The 16,884-nt window shown below is 36.4% G+C and overlaps 1 protein-coding gene across 1 annotated transcript in view; it reads left to right on the top strand.

Moving 5' to 3' along the window:
• The first annotated feature begins 5,886 nt into the window (after positions 1–5,886).
• The window catches only part of KCNJ3 (potassium inwardly rectifying channel subfamily J member 3), a 148,293-nt gene continuing 137,295 nt past the window's right edge, over positions 5,887–16,884 (top strand). Inside the window, exons 1-2 of the mRNA XM_049773011.1 lie at positions 5,887–6,408; positions 7,121–7,874. Of these exons, the coding sequence (XP_049628968.1) occupies positions 7,170–7,874 (705 nt within the window). The 5' untranslated portion in view covers positions 5,887–6,408; positions 7,121–7,169. The remainder of the gene's footprint in view (positions 6,409–7,120; positions 7,875–16,884) is intronic.

Here is a 16,884-nt window from a genome sequence, read left to right on the forward strand (position 1 = left end):
GTTGTGTCTATAAAAATGTAAGAATTACTTGCAAAGTTGTTTATAATAGGGCTTCAGGTATACAATGTACCCAACTGTGGTCCCATTCCACCAATCACCACAGGTTCCTTCCCACCTCAAACTTCAATGGCCAACTTTTTCTCCCCATTAATTTCTTTAGGACTTCAGCAACCATTATTGTCATGGTAATATTGGTGCAATTATTGCTCTAACTATGCTCATTACTCTTTGTGGTAAGCTTAATAAAATAATAATAGTGAGAGAGAAATAGAATGCCTGTCTTGAAGACAAGCAGAGAGGAGGGGAGGAGGAAAATGGGGGAACATGGTGGCAAGAAAGTTATGCTAGTGAATGATGGTTTACTCTAATGATGAAAACCCAATTACCAACATTTTTGTAACCACTGTGCTTACATAATAATGATAACAGCAGTAGTAGGATTAATATCAAAGGCTTCATTAACTTTGCATTATAATTTTAATGTCTTTCAAATCAATTTTACCTGGACTCACTTCTAATATTGGTGTCAGACCAGTATCACAGTTTAAAGGCTCTTTGGGCTTCATCTGTTTTTTACCCTTTTATCTTTCATTGGAGTTATCCCTTAAAAAATCTTTCTCCCCCTCTTAGATTATCTCAGCATCTGCCTCTTAGAAAAACACAACTGGCACAATCTGTCAATTCTTTTTAAAAAAAGATTTTAAGAATGTTATAAGTTACATTTTTTTCAATTACTAAAATGAATTAGAATGAAAACTTTACTACCTCAAAAATGCTACTCAGTATTTTTATCTAGTATTTTAATATATTTCTAAGATTGAACAAGAGTATAGAATATATATCTAATTCTAATTATGTAGAAATCTTTTAGAGATCTACATAATTCTTCTGATTTCTAAAATGAAACATATGACAAAGGTCATTTTAACATAAGTTAAAGTTTAAGTGCTTATTTTTGTAGATTAGAAAAATATTAGCTGGAAGAATATTTACTAAATCCTGAATACTAATAAAGCAGCGCCTTATTTTTAAGTGCTTATTGTATTGTTATTGTGGTTGCTAATATATTTTTATTGTTGTTGTTATTGTGGTTGTTAATATATTTTGTTGGTTCAATATGGCCATCATTTTCATCTGCACAAGCCTTGGCTTAGTGCTAAGCACATGACTTGTATACATTAAATACTTATTATATGGAACTAAGCTAGATACTTGTACATAGCTTACATAGTTTTACAACTGGGACATCATTGTTGCTTTCAGTGAAGAAATCTTGAAAAGTATAACTGAACTGCCCTTCCATGATTTATTTATGGAATCTGATAAAATAATAATAAAAATATAATCTTGTTTCTTTAAATTGAAGTCTGATATATGACTTTGTAGCAAAGAGATGTTTTTTCCAGAATACCTTGATAAACTAATGGTCTCTAAGTGATAACGACATTTATTGTTCTCTGAATGCACAGGCAGAGGCCAGGATTTAGAAGCAAGATTAGGGGCTGGCTGAATTATTCTCATGTATGGAAATGTCTCAGTTCTGAAGTGTGCACAATCAGATTTCAAACTGATTTTTTCTTTTCATTTCATTTTCTTTTTTGAAAAGAGAGAAACAACTTCAAAATTATTTTTAAGTAGAGTTTTAAAAATGGAATATCAGTCTACTGCTCAAAATTCATATAGAATTTCAAAGAGTGACCTCTTCCCAGATATAGCAGAGCTTGTATGGTGGCAATGGGAATATGTCATCTTTTGAAGCATAAGAACTTCAGATCCCTAGGCCTGCCCATCTCTTTACTGTCTTTTTGGATAGTGATAGGATTAAAGGAGTATTAAATATAACACCGTTTGGCCAGAGAGTAATTAATATTTCTGGACATATAGACAAGCCCCTGGTAGGAGTCACAGAGGAAATATATGAATGAGAAGATGGACTCTAGGTTATGCTGAGAGGTTCAAAGTATGGGTCTTTTCACAAATGGACTATTAAGTTATTTTTAGAATTTGGATTTTTCAGAGGCACAGCTTTTTTACTTGATATATTAGCTATATTCTTTTTTTTCTTCTCCAAAAAGCTCTTCAGTTACATAATAAAGTGAGTGTGTGTGTGTGTGTGTGTGTGTGTGTGTGTAAAGTCATGCCTCTTTAGGATAAGAAAGAAAATCATATTTCATTTCTGAACTTACTGTTATGATACTACTAATTTTGGACCAAGAAAATAAGATATTGGCAAAGAAATTTTTGAACAGATTAATTATGCGATTTGTTCTTAACTAAGATTGATGTGATAACCCTCCTCAAATAACTATGTGGCAGTTTATCATATATCACTTTATTATAAACATTAGACTCCAAAGGATCATAGCATTAAGCTCTCTCTTTTACGCTCTCTATGTCTGTCTCTCTCTCTTTTAGTCTATTTTTAGATTTTTCTGGTCCTGTGGTCTTGACTGGAATTTTATGACACTCTCTTTTTAAATCATCTGCATGTGTTTATTTATTTCTTTTTGTATTTTTTTCCATAGTATGCAGTAATCAGGGTTCTGTGCTCAGGAATCATTAAATCATTCCTAGCAGGTTTGGGGAAAATATATAAAGCACCGGACATTGGCTGGGGCTAGCCCCCTGCAAGGCAAGGGCCCTGTCTTCTGTACTATCTCTAAGACCCTAACTCATTCTGTTTATGGTCTCATGCTTCAGTTCATCAGATAGAACCTGATTAAGTGGTTTCTGCCATCTTTTACCCCACACATCCAGCTTGGCCACAGCTTGGTGTGGGTCTGGCTGCCCTCCAGAACTTCTTTTATGGAAGCAGCTGTCCTGACAGGAGAAGATAAATTCTTTTAATCTTTGAACATTCTCAAGCAGGAGATGCGATGCCATGAGTAGGTCAAAGGGTTAGTCACATAGAAAGTGTGACATGATGGCATCCCCCAAAAGATTTAAATTTTTAGTCAACATTGAAAGTGTGGCATGATGGCATCCCCAAAAAAGATTCAACTTATCAGTAAGTTCTGTTTTTATGAAAGCATAGAGTTCTTGAAGATGAGCAAGCTTATATTGGAGCTATGTTTAGGAATACGAAAGATAAAGTTACAAAGAATACTTTCAGAAGTATTACAATTAAATCAAACTTTTGTTTTCACTATGAATTCATTGAATATTTGTCCTGTGAAAGGCAAGACTGGATAGCTGGAGTACTAAATGATTTTACAATTCAGTACTCAGGGTTCTTATCCCAGGGGATTTCTGATAAGGTTTATGCTGAAATATAGACTAAGAAAAACAATTCCCCCCAAAACATATATATTGCTAAACAAATCTATAAAAATAAGAATTCAAAGAAGGGATAAATTGCTGTTTGTTGGAAGATCAGGTAACTTGGATTTTGCAGAATAGAAAAGGATATTTAAGTGTTAGGAAGGAAAAACAGAAAACAATGTAGACCATATTTGGAAAATTGCTGATAACCAAGGATGTCAAATTGAAGGACCCAACTTTAACATGGCCTTCCACATGGAAAGAAAGATAAAAATAATGTTAAGAAAGACAGGTTAGGCTGTATCTGGAGAACTATAGATCTCAATTTGCATTGGAAAGAGTGCTTCATTATGAATTCTGAATTCATCACTTGCTAAGTATGGCATAATATCCAAGTTCTGGAAATTCATTTATCTGAGTTCAAATTTCATTGCTTCAGCTGTCTGACACTGAGCAATATATTTCTTTTCTAGGTTCAATTTGCTTATTGCAAAGTAAAATAGATTAGAATAAACTGTATTTATATATAAATTTTTGGAAATATGGTAGAGAGTTATGACCTACAAGCGCCTTATTTTTAAGTGGAAATATTAACTACTTTAATGAAAAGATCAGACAAAATACCTGGAGAGATCTTTGGTTTTCATTTTAATTCTAAACTTAGATGGTTCCTAGGAGATTGATCTAGTTAAACTAGTCTTACAGTTTGAAGTATAAAAGCCTGAATGCTGGAAAATAATTCAGACTACAATAAAAGGAAAATTTAAAGATGAGTAGAGAGGGAAAGTCATACAAGAGATATTACAGCAGTATCATCAAAATAAATTGACGGTTGCTTGAGTATCAATTCTAAGGTTTTCAAGCACAGGAAGAATTACTTTTAAAATTCACATGTTCTTTTATATTAAGTTATCTTGGTGATCTGATGCAGAGATGAATTTTAATGCCGGAGTTACCCAGTTTCAATGTCTTTGCAGATTCCTGTGATATATCTGTTATTTAAAAATATATATTTATTGTGTGCATCTATCTGGTCATTTAGGAGAAAGAAGAAAAGTTGTAATAAATTAAGGAAAGAACAGTGGAAATGAGAGGAGACTACATGTGCATAGTTTACTGTAGAAGCTAATTCCAGAAACTTATTTAGAATTTCTTCTTGAGGTGGTTATAATTATATAGTTTGGTATATAACACACTCACAACCAAAGTAATTCATCTGGTCACATTCATGCTATTTTTCATATTACATTAGAAAAAATGAAGACTCCCAATTTTTTAGAAAATAAACATGTTTTTCACAGTTTTTAAAATGGTAGGATACCAGGACAAAGACCAGAATTTATTAGACCAGGTCCACAGTAGTTTTCATTTTCCAGTTTGTTTTCTTTCTTAAGCAATCCTAAAATGGCAGAGTCATTGTCCTGTTCTCAGTCTATGAAGAGAAGTTCTTAGGATAGATATTTTAACTAAAGAACATGATTGAAGAAATTCAATGTTTCTGTCCCACAAGGCTAATTTTACCTATACTAAGGTTAAAAGTAGAAGGAAATATCTTTTGCCAAAGAACTGGTAGGGTGATTATGTGTTTATTTTCCTTTGAATTGACGTCTTAAAGCATCCCTTTGCTTTCACAGCCCCATGATATGATGATTTTCCAATACAACCAGTTTTTTATGTATCTTGACCCAATGAAATACACTGAAATACTTTCATATAGCATTTTAAAACTAAATATGAAAGGTGGTAGCATGATATATTGTAAACTGGTGAATCTTAGCATTAAATTATCTATTTCTGTACTTTGTCCCTCCATTAAGTTAACTGCCATGTTCAGGCTTTTAAAACCCAGTTTATTCCCTCATTTATATATCTTCTCTCATATGTTAACCCTAGAAATTCCTAGCCTTTCCAATAGAGCTATTTTCAAGGAGTAATGCCATTAAAGTCTTCCCCCTTTGCTGTTCTCTTGGCTTCTTGAAACTTTGGATTCTGAACGAGCTTATTTCTGGGCCAGTTGGAAGCTCAACTCATGGCGGGGGTGGGGGGCATTGGTGGTGGGAATGTTACACTGGTGAAGTGGGGGTGTTCTGTTTATGACTGAAACCCAACTACAACCATGCTTGTAATCATGCTGCTTAAATATTTTATATAAAAAGTCTTAATTAAAAATGGAAGAAAAACTAAAAACTAAAATGGAAGAGAAGAAACAGAAAGAAGAGAGAGCGCAGTAGAAAGTATATTTGTGGAAATTATTGTCTCTCCAATAGAGTCATTAATACAATAAAAAAATTATGCTACACCACCCACCCCCACTCCACTTCATTCCCTCCCCCCCCCCCCCACTTCTTCCAGCCCTTGGCGTCCCTTTATAAGGAGAGTCTTAATTCGAGAGGCAGATGACACTTCTTTTCTTTCGGAAAGCAACATTGGCTGCTTGCTGTGAGGGGGCTTTTTGACAAGCAGCGGGGAGAGGAAGAGAGAAGAGTTGGCTAGCTTTTGAGAGCAGATTTCCAGTAGAGCTTCTTACTGGAGGGGCTCGCTGGTCCCTGAGCTGCCAGACACTGCAGGCTCCACGAAGGCGCGGAGGTGCAATTCAGGCTGGTGGAAAGGCAGCGGAGGAAAGGCAGGGACAGGCGGGGCTAGTGCGTCTCAGCAGCTGATCACACGCACCCGCACAGACACCGCACATACTCCCTCGGTCCCAGCTCGCGCGCCCAGCCTTTTCCACCCAGGCGCGGCTGAGTGGGGGAGCCAGGGAGCAGAGCCCCCCGAGGTTGAGCAAGAGGTCAAGGAAGGCGCCTGGCAGAGGAAAAAAGCCGTAGAGCTCGAGTGTCTAACCTGGAAGTCGACCCTGCAAGCGCTTGCACCAACCTTGGCCGGCTAGGAGTCACCGAGCCCGGGCATACTCAAGTCCCGCGCCCAAGTCACTGTGCGCTTGGCGCGCCAGCATCCATCCTCCGGGTGGAGGCGGCTAGGCACCCTCCGGAAGGTGCGGAGCTAGTTGGGGGGCTGGGGGACCTGCCTTGGAGGCGTTTGTGGTACCCCAGGAAAAAGTCGGGGGTGAGGAAAAAACAGCGGTGAGAGTCCAGAGTGAGGCCCGGCTAACCACTGGCACCCGCTGTGCCGCCTCCGGTCCGCAGCTGTTGGGTGAGTGAGTGCTCCGGGTGCGCGCACACCACCGCGTCTCCGGCGGGGCGCGGGGGCGGCCTGCGGGCCCCAGGAAGGGTCAGCCCAGGGGCCCAGGTGTGGAGGGCAGGCTCCTGACGCTCACGTCCCTGGAACCCCAACCCCCGGAATCAGCACCCCGAGAAAAAGGGGTAGAACACCCGATCCCCGGCAGACATGCCTTTGGGCGGGATTTTAGCCAAAAGATAGGAAGGCGGGGACACCCGCGGTCCCGGGGGGGACGGGCATTTGAGAGTGGCAATCGGGGGCACGGGCTCAGCTCTGGGCAGCCTGGTGAGTTTGGTTGCAGGGCTTGGAGTCAAACAGTCTGGGAGTGCCGCAGGAGAGTCAAAAGGGGGGAGCAGTAGAGAGGAAAGTGGGGGCCCCCCTGGGATGCCGGTGGGGGGGAAGAGAGCGGAAAAGCGTCGGAAAGCCGGCAGGCTTTTAAAATAAAATTGCTTTGGGGTGCCTGGTCCTGACCTCCCTTCTGCCTTAAGTGCGGGAGAACACTTTTCGGACTCAGCTCGGAAAGAAAGCCTCGGTCCCTAGGGGGAGGACCAGAGACCGCGTCTAACCTCCGGGGTGCACCTCCCTCCCCCTGACCCCACCCCCAACATCCCCCAAAGCGCGCTCGCTTTTGTCCCCCCCCCCCATTCTCCCCCGCCCCCACTTTCTTATTGGTGCTGGTTTGCAGCGCTCGGCTCTGCGACTTGGCGTGTGACTCTGGCTCGCCCCTCCGTATTATGTCTGCACTCCGAAGGAAATTTGGGGACGATTACCAGGTAGTGACCACCTCGTCCAGTGGCTCGGGCTTGCAGCCCCAGGGGCCAGGCCAGGGCCCGCAACAGCAGCAGCTGATCCCTAAGAAGAAGCGGCAGCGGTTCGTGGACAAGAACGGCCGATGCAATGTACAGCATGGCAACCTGGGCAGCGAGACGAGTCGCTACCTCTCGGATCTCTTCACCACCCTGGTGGACCTCAAGTGGCGCTGGAACCTCTTCATCTTCATCCTCACCTACACGGTGGCCTGGCTCTTCATGGCGTCCATGTGGTGGGTGATCGCCTACTCCCGGGGCGACCTGAACAAAGCCCACGTCGGCAACTACACGCCCTGCGTGGCCAATGTCTACAACTTTCCCTCCGCCTTCCTCTTCTTCATCGAGACCGAGGCCACCATCGGCTATGGCTACCGCTACATCACCGATAAGTGTCCCGAGGGCATCATCCTCTTCCTCTTCCAGTCCATCCTGGGCTCCATCGTGGACGCCTTCCTCATCGGTTGCATGTTCATCAAAATGTCCCAGCCCAAGAAACGCGCCGAGACCCTCATGTTCAGCGAGCACGCGGTCATCTCCATGCGAGACGGGAAACTCACGCTCATGTTCCGGGTGGGCAACCTGCGCAACAGCCACATGGTCTCCGCGCAGATCCGCTGCAAGCTGCTCAAAGTAAGTGCTGCTCGCCCCCCTTCCCTCCCCCAACTCCCCCCCCCCCTAAATGGGAGTCCAATCTTCAGAGGAGGAGCACCCTCCTCCCCATTCCCCAACTGCCCAGTGATGTCCTGTCTGGGTTAAACTTTCTTTGGGGGAGGCCTTAGGGGTGGGAGGTGGGTTGTCTGCAGGACTGGACACTGTAAGCACCTTTGACAGTTTTGTTCTTCACACTCCTGGTGCTCTTGCTAATAATCCTTACCCGCCACTCCACCCTGCCGAGGTGACTGTGTTGCTCTTGGAAGTAGTAACACTTAGAGAAGAGGTGTTGGCTCCAGGTGCCCTAAGGTAAATGACAGCCCTTTTCCCCTTTTCTCACTTGGCTGTTTTGCCTTACAGAGCTCTTTTGATTAGTCCTCAATCTACTTAGTCAGCGATGATGGTGCTACCAAAACTCAAGTTACTTTTTTTAGGAAAAATTAGGTACTGACCAGACCTCGCCTTTCAGTAGGCGATCAATTTTTTTTTTTAATCCCTAAATAATACTGGCTGAGCTGTTCAAAGCTCTAGACTTTTGACATCTTGCACTCTGTACGTGTGGTCATTTTTTTTTTTTTAATACGCAAACACGGGAGAGGAGAAGCAGTTCCTAAAGTGAATAGAACAGCATCTGATTCTTTAAAAATATATGTTTTTTTACTAAATATTTTTCTGGAAAAGTGGTTTTATTTATTTATTTATTTATTTATTTATTTATTTATTTATTTATTTATTTATTTATTTTGGTGAAAGCTCAGGTGCTTTTCCTGTCTTCTCTTGTTAAATTTTATTCTTCATCGCTTTTTTTTTTTTTTTGGTGCAGCTTTTGTCAATTACAGATTTCACTTGAAGCTTTTCAGCATCCATTAAAGAAGATTGCTTCCTACTATTAGCACTATAAATGCTAAAACAAATTGAACGTGGAGTGGCTATTAAAACAAGGTCCATCTAGTCCTTAGAGGGCACCACTAGGGAGAAGAAAGAAACCTACCCTAATCACTCACCCAATTAGAGCCTGAGAACTAGGGATAAAAAAGCTCCGTTTCTGTCGTTGTCATTTACAATTCATCTTTTAGAGGGTAGTACCAAAAATGTTCAGTTATTGAGAAAAATAACCTCTAGTGAAATATTAAAAATACATCTGAGGTTGCAATGACCGGCAGATCAGATTTAGAATTAAATATTAATGAGATGAGCATCCTATTTAAGTTGAGATTTTGTTTGTGAAATCTCTTTCCTCTTTCCTATATATGTGAATATATTGCGTTCCTCACCCTCATCTTATATTGTAGTTAAAGGTAATCCATCATTTGAAAATACTTTGACCCTTTAATTTTAAAGCCTTTGTAAACTCTCACCCTAATTACAGTTAAGCATGTTACACAAATAAAGTATTGGAAAAAGGCAGTTTATACATGCTGATTGCATTTCATACAGTAAATGAATTAAATTTTGTGTGACCTAGTGAGAGTTTTTCAACTTGATTCAGATGTTCATGCTAATAAAGGTAAATTTCAAGGAATAATTTGATTTGATCAAATGTCTTATAAGTCCATGAACTGCATGAACTTTTATTTGACTTAGCATATGGGCTTGAACTAAGTCTTTAATTAGCATATTGTGTTTGACCACTGCCTGAACTAAGTGAATTGAACCAGGCAAAGAAACAGTTTTGCTACAGACATATTTATTGTCACGGTATTTGTTAAATATGCTTATTTTCAAAGAGTAGAACAAAAGATATAGTCACTATCTTTTTGTTGGACCTGTCAGAAAGATAGGAGCACTCTTAATAGTCTACTGCCAGAGTTTATGTCAAAAAATCCATGTTTATGCATCACTTTGGGATTCACTTTTTTCTAGACTTGTAAGAAATTTTGTAAAATAAATAAGTTGAGAAATATTTTATAGACTTTTAGATTTTTAGACTTTTTCAACTTTTATTTTCACAAAACCTGAAACCTGATTTTTAGACTTTTTCAACTTTTATTTTCACAAAACCTAAAAAAAATAGAATTGACTTAAATATCAGGTATTTTTTTTGCTTTTGTTTTGTTTTTGTTATTACAAAGGTGCAGTGAATCTGAAGCACCTGGTTACCACACCATCTAGAATATTGATAAGTTACTTTCATGCATAAGGCTCTGTACCACTGTAGTATAAGGAGTGTCCTGAGTAGGACTATAGTATTGGCAAATTTGGAACAAGGTGTTATATCAACACAAGGTGATTTCTGAATTAAATCAGACTAGATTATGAAGTTCTCTACTTTTTATTTGATAGTGTCAATGCTAAAGTAAAAAAAATTGACACATAGCATTACTTTACATCTATATCAAAATTATATTGACATTCTCTCCTGCTGTTTGTGAAATAGCAGGCCTGATCAGGGGAACACTTTGGTAAGTCAGTGAAAAAATCTGAGGTTGAGTTTTTTCCTCTAGCTATGGTAATGGAGATGGATTCTCCTAGTTCTTGTCATTTCCTTGGACTTCATTAAAGAGAAATCATGTTTTATTAGGGAGATAATAACATTCAGCAAAATTAATGGGAAGAATTGTCTTCAAGAAGTTACTTTAATTTTCTCATAGGGAGTGAGAAGAAATGACTTAAATTACATTTTCAAAGAGAAGCTTGACCCAAATATTAAAGGAACCACATTTCAGTATCAGTCATACATTTTTATGAAATAATAGTATATATATATATATATATATGTTCAGTTTCTTCTACTAATGCCCATTTAATATTTTAAATTTCTTCCTTTACAAAAATATGTAAAAATTTAAGGCAACAAAACATTATATTTTGATGATATTTTTTGTCTGTGTATGTTTATCTATTACCTATTTTTTTTCATTTGTTTTATTGCTGAATAAAAGCTTTTCTTTCAGCATTACACTATCGTGTTCCAGTTAATTATCATAAGGCACTTTCTATTCTTGAACAACTAAATAAAACTATAGGCTTAGTTTTCAAATCATTATTACAGTTAAATTTCCATGTATATTACTTTTGAAATCTTTAAATTTTAATTTTTTTAATTAAGAGTCAGATAAGAATTTTTCAACTGTGTCTGAGATGATGGTATCTTTTTATTTTAAAAAAACAGTTTAAATAAAAGTAAGACATAATTAGAATTTATTCTTTATCTTTTTATTTTATATGTAAAAAATTCCTCTAAGATGAACATTGTTTTCCTTTCCTCATTACTATCTTGATGAATTTCTTGAATTTTTATTTATTTATTTATTTATTTATTTATTTATTTATTTATTTATTTATTTATTTATTTAGTGTTCTTTTAAGTTAGCAAATTGTAATTAAGAATAGCTTGGTCATGTTAATATTATTGTTCAGTTGAAAGTTTCTATAAAAATGAAAAGTTAAACATTGAGCTCTTAATTTAGTGTTGGATTTAAAAGATTTGGAAATTATAGTCACTCCTTTCTACAAATATATTAATGGTGAACTCTCTTAGATTTACTTCTTGTTAGGGAAGACTTAAACAGTGTTCTTTAGTATACTATTCAGGAATTTACATTATCCAGAACCCAGATATATGAAGTGAGCACCAAAATAATGTAAAAGTTGTTGGACTAATACTTTATTTGTATTTTATTTATAAATTATTTATATTTATAAAATACAAATAAAGTTTGGTTTTTCAGACACACCCATTGGTGCTCAAGAACTACTCCTGACTCTGCACTAAAGAATTACTCTTGGAGAACATGGGGAGCATATGGAATTCTGGGGATCAAACCAGGATCGGTTATATACAGGACAAATACCTTACCTGCTGTACTATCACTACAGCTCTTGGACTAATATTTTTAAATAAAAGATAAATTTTTCTCTTGAAAATATCATTTTGTTTCTCACCCTCTTGCAGGTAGGCATTTAAATTTATATCTGCCTGCATATTCAATTAACTTTTCATCCTCTGCATATATCCTAATATTTTGCTAAGAGTTCAACCACAATGGTTTATGATGGCACAAATATTTAATTTCTTCATATTATAATTTACCTTTATTTTATAACTTGCCCTTAAATGTGGCTATGTTTTTAATTTTACATGGCCTTATTTTATATGGTTCTTTGTGTCAGTTGATCATGGCCAGTTTGTACATTAGTTTTGAGTCTATTGAAACTATAAGTTTTGATATCTTCTTAAAAGTACTACAGATGGCTATCTATTAAAAATGTGTTTGTTGAACAGCATATAAAAGTAAGATAAAGTATCGGAGGATGCTGGGATATAATAGGTACTTTAGTGGTGGCTGAGTTTTTTTCTTTGAAATCATCACAGTTTTTTAAAAAGTCACATTTCAGTTTATCCTAGCTAACCTCCTCTGACATAAATTCAAAAGATATTGAACTTGGGTTATTTTAAATATTTATATAATTTATAATTCTTTTAAAAATAGTAAAATGATATTTTATTCTTTATTTTTAATGTGGTTCCAAAAATGTACAGTGTGCCTTGTGCTCAGTGTGAACAGAACTAAGGAACATAAAGACACACAAATAAACCGTGGTAGGCAAGAACACATGAAAAAGAAAAATAGAAGTCTTTTGTTGGATATGAGGATATTTGGAGAGTAGGAGGAGAATGTGCCAGAAGGATTACCAATCTCCTCCATTGTTATTATAAATTCCATAAAAACCGTTAAGAAATTATTAAAAACATTTTTACATTTGAATGGTATAAAAACCTCACACAATTTATCACACTATAAATTCCATTCTACTCTATAAGATACTTTTATAAAAGTGAACATACTTTTGGGGCTGGAGAGATAGCATGGAAGTAGGGCATTTGCCTTGCATGCAGAAGGTCGGTGGTTCAAATCCTAGCATCCCATATGGTCTCACAAGCCTGCCAGGAGCGACTTCTGAGCACAGAGCCAGGTGTAACCCCTGAGTGCTGCCGAGTGTGACCCAAACCCACCCCCCCCAAAAAAAAAGTGAACATACTTCTGTAGGATAACTTGCTTAGTAATTTTAAAAATAAAGAAATATTTTTAGACTTGATGTTTGGTCATAATTTTCTATGTGACTGTTCTTAGAATTTCAAAGACATCCAAAGAAATGCAGTCATAGGGCAAATTAGTTTATTTGTAAACAGTCCAGGTAAAATTCTAGGTCTATGTTCTCCTCTACCTAATTTGAAATTTTATGAGTACCAAAGCCATTCCCAGTATTTCTTTGAGTAACAAGACATTGTTATTATTTGTTTTCATTTCCTTATCCTTAAACCTAGTTTTGGCTCATTTTCTATGCTAGCCAAAGAACCCCTGGGCTGCCAGTCAGTCCGTGGGGGGGCATCATTTTCTAATTTTATCTTCCATATAGTACTGTGACCTAATTCTATGTGTTTCCCTTCCACTTTAGCATATGTTGCACAAATATACATACAGAGAGTGTATATAACTAAGTGAAATTACTGACAGAAAGTAGTATTAGACAAGAATGTCTTGTTTTCTTCATTTTCTTTCCCTTTCTTTTTCTTCCCTGCTCTGCTCTGCTCTGCTCTTCCTCTCCCATCCCTTTCTTGCCCTTCCCTGCCTTGCCGTCATTTCCAACCCCAAATCTCATTCCAGTAGAGATTTGTGGCAGGTAATTTAATGTGGAACAGGTCTTGAATTGTGAAGAAATTGATGTCATGAGTCAGACATTACTGATGATTATAGGACTTAGTCTAGAGTCCCTAGCTTCAACCAACAAGAACAAGGAATGGCTCTAATTAAAATATAGACTTATGAGTTAGATAAATAGGCGAAAGGTGTAAAAAAGATAGTGTTGGCAAAGTTAGTCCTCAAAGAATGAAAATGTAAGCACATCTTCCAGGAGGATGCCAAATGATTTGTGTCATGGCAAGGTACACACTAAAGTTACATTTCAAAGACATATTTATGAATATGTTTAAATACTTTTTTACTGTATGTGAGATATATTTATTTATAAAAAGTACATGACCAGAATCTGAGTTCTGCATATTTTTCTACCTGCATTCTGAATTTTAATTGATAATCTTATAGGTATTTTAGATTCATTTTTCTTTTCTGTACTTTTCTTTGAAGGTTCCTTTTCTTTTCTAAAATGTAGGCACTGTGATTTAGAAATATGTTTATAATACAGTTTCAGGCATACAGTGTTCTAAAACTAATCCCACCATCAGTGTCAACTTTTCTCCACCATTGTCCTCAGGTTCCCTCCCACTTGCCCAGCCTGCCTCCTTAATAAGTACATTTTTTAAGTTAATTATTGTGCTTTAAAAACCTTTTTAGATTCTAAGATAATAGAGTCATTTCACATTGACTGCTCCTTTCAAATTTGTACATGTGAGTACAAGAAAACCTGTAAGTCCTGAGCTCTATGTGTATATTTATTGACATATAATTATAATTAAAATGAAAATGATAGAAGTCTTTTTATTATGAAGAATAATTTAAATCTTATTTATTTACCACAGCTGAACATATCAGAATCATTAAAACAAAATAATATTGCAAATACATGATATTTTGTATTTTTGTATAATAAATTTAAGTAAAGTTGAAACTTTAGATTTATTTGAATTCCTCTGAACTCCATTATTTGCTATAATGCATGTAAGCAGAATTTTTTTGCTTGTTTTTGGGCCACACCCAGCTGTGCTCAGGGGTTAGTTATACATGACTTTGTGCTCAGGGGTCATTCCTAGCTGTTCATGGGGAATCATATGGGGTGATGGGGATTGAACCCAGGTCAGCTGCATGAAAGACAAATGGCTTCCCCATTGTATTATCACCCCACAAGTATACAGAAAAAAAATTTATAGCAGAAAGTTTTTATTTACTTTTTTATTCACATACAACTGGGAATAAAGTTTGTATAGAAGATCTTAATTTTTTAATTATCTTCTAAACTTCAAAGAATTATCAATTTATCATTAGTCTGTTTTCAAGAGCTGCTATAATTATTCATGAACTGCTTTAAAAAGTCATTTTTATGATTCTAAAGTGTTGCATCAATTGTGGAAGTCAATCATAGTTCAAATTTAATTTATTTTTATTATTTTTATTTATTTTGTTTGTTTGGGATTTTTGGGGGGAGTCACACCGGTAGTACTCAGCGGTTACTCCTGGCTCCATGCTCAGAAATCGCTCCTGGCAGGCTTGGGGGACCATAGGGGATGCTGGGATTCGAACCAATGACCTTCTGCATGAAAGGCAAACACCTTACCTCTGGCCCCAATTTAATTTTGGGGGGCACACCCAACAATACTTAAAGGTTATTCCTGACTTTGTAATCAGAAATTACTCCTGGAGGTGCAAGGATGCCTAGGATTGAATTTAGGCAAAGGCAAACCTCGTACCTGCTATAATTGCTCTGACCCCATAGTTATCAACTTTTAATTTAAATAACTTACTGTGTCAGGTTTCATCTTTAGAATTTGCTTTGAATTATTATTGATAAAAACCATCTAAGCTTACTTATTTTTCTCCTAGGAAATGATCATGTTCTGTGATCATTTTGGCATTAGGAGGTTTATGGAGTTGATGAATATCAATAAACTAATTTAATTGTCAAATATTTCTTCTTATGTCTTAACTTTTGGAGGTTTGGGGCACATCTGACAATTTTCAGAGGCTATTTATGACTATTATCAGAGACCATATATGGGGCTCTGTTTGAATTTAAGTCAGCTTCATGCAAGTATGCACCATATCTCCTATGTTGTCTCTCCAGACTACTTGTTCATTGTAAAGGTTACACTGAATTTTTTCTAAAATTTTATTTTATGTACTTAAAAACTTCTGGGTAAAATATGGAGGCATTAGGATGCTAAGTAAGAAAATTTGGAGCTCATGTATATGAATCATTATTTCATACTTAAAATAAGATCACTTTTTAATTTTATGTTGACCTATGTTTATAACTCCTATTTTCCTTTCAATTTCATATACATTTATTTAGTAGAGTTCCTTGAACGAATATCTCACTCTATAAGCCACTTTTTTTTCCTTTTTGTTCCAGAAAATCTCTGGAACTATAATAGAATTGGAAAGACTTGATTAAAATTGTTGTAGGCATAGAGTAGAATGTGTATGCTTCTGAAATATATTTGGTAGGCATATTGATGCTTTTGGAACACCTTAAGTTTTTAGTTGGTATTACTAATAATGTATTACTACTAATAATGTTCTGACAAGGAGCTCATACTCCAAACAATTGCACCTGCCACTCTCACACCACATCCTTCACTCTAAGAGAAGCTTTCTATTTGATGCACAGTGATCCATACACAGGCCAGTCTATTAGTCAGAAAAGTAACCAAATCTAGGGGTGGTAAGCATATTGACAGTAAGAATTTTTGATGTCATCACAATAGATTTTTCTAGGAAAAAATTGTGTTTGTGTATACTACCTCCCTTTTTTTCTTTAAAGAAAAGGTAAAATGTATAGGATCATAGAAAATATTTTAATGACTATGTACAAAATTTTATTTATCTGAAAAATAAATAAGTACCCACTACTGAAAAATTAGGTATTATCACAGTTATAGACTTTGTTTCAGCCAAGATTTGAATAAGATATAAAGCATTATATTTGAGTATATAGCATACATTTAACATTATAAAATGAAATATATAGTTTCATAGGACATATATATTTAAGATCTAAATACTTACAATAATTGATTACTGTGCTTAAAAACAATATGTTACTTTTTCTAGTTTGGTGTTCTTCAGATAGTCTGTTATTGGATATTTCTTTTTATGATATGAATTATCAGAGTACAAAAACTTATAGTTTCTAATAATAATATATTATAGTTTATAATAATATAATATAAGTTCTTTATAATGATTTATAGGTATAAATAAAATACATGTAAAAGAGAACATTGTGTTTTAATTTTGGGGATCATATATAACAATCAGAAAGAATGTCCTTTAGGGATATCCTAATAAATGAGCAAAAATTACACTTTTGA

This window comes from Suncus etruscus, chromosome 5, assembly GCF_024139225.1.
Source record: "Suncus etruscus isolate mSunEtr1 chromosome 5, mSunEtr1.pri.cur, whole genome shotgun sequence".
Taxonomy (NCBI): domain Eukaryota; kingdom Metazoa; phylum Chordata; class Mammalia; order Eulipotyphla; family Soricidae; genus Suncus; species Suncus etruscus.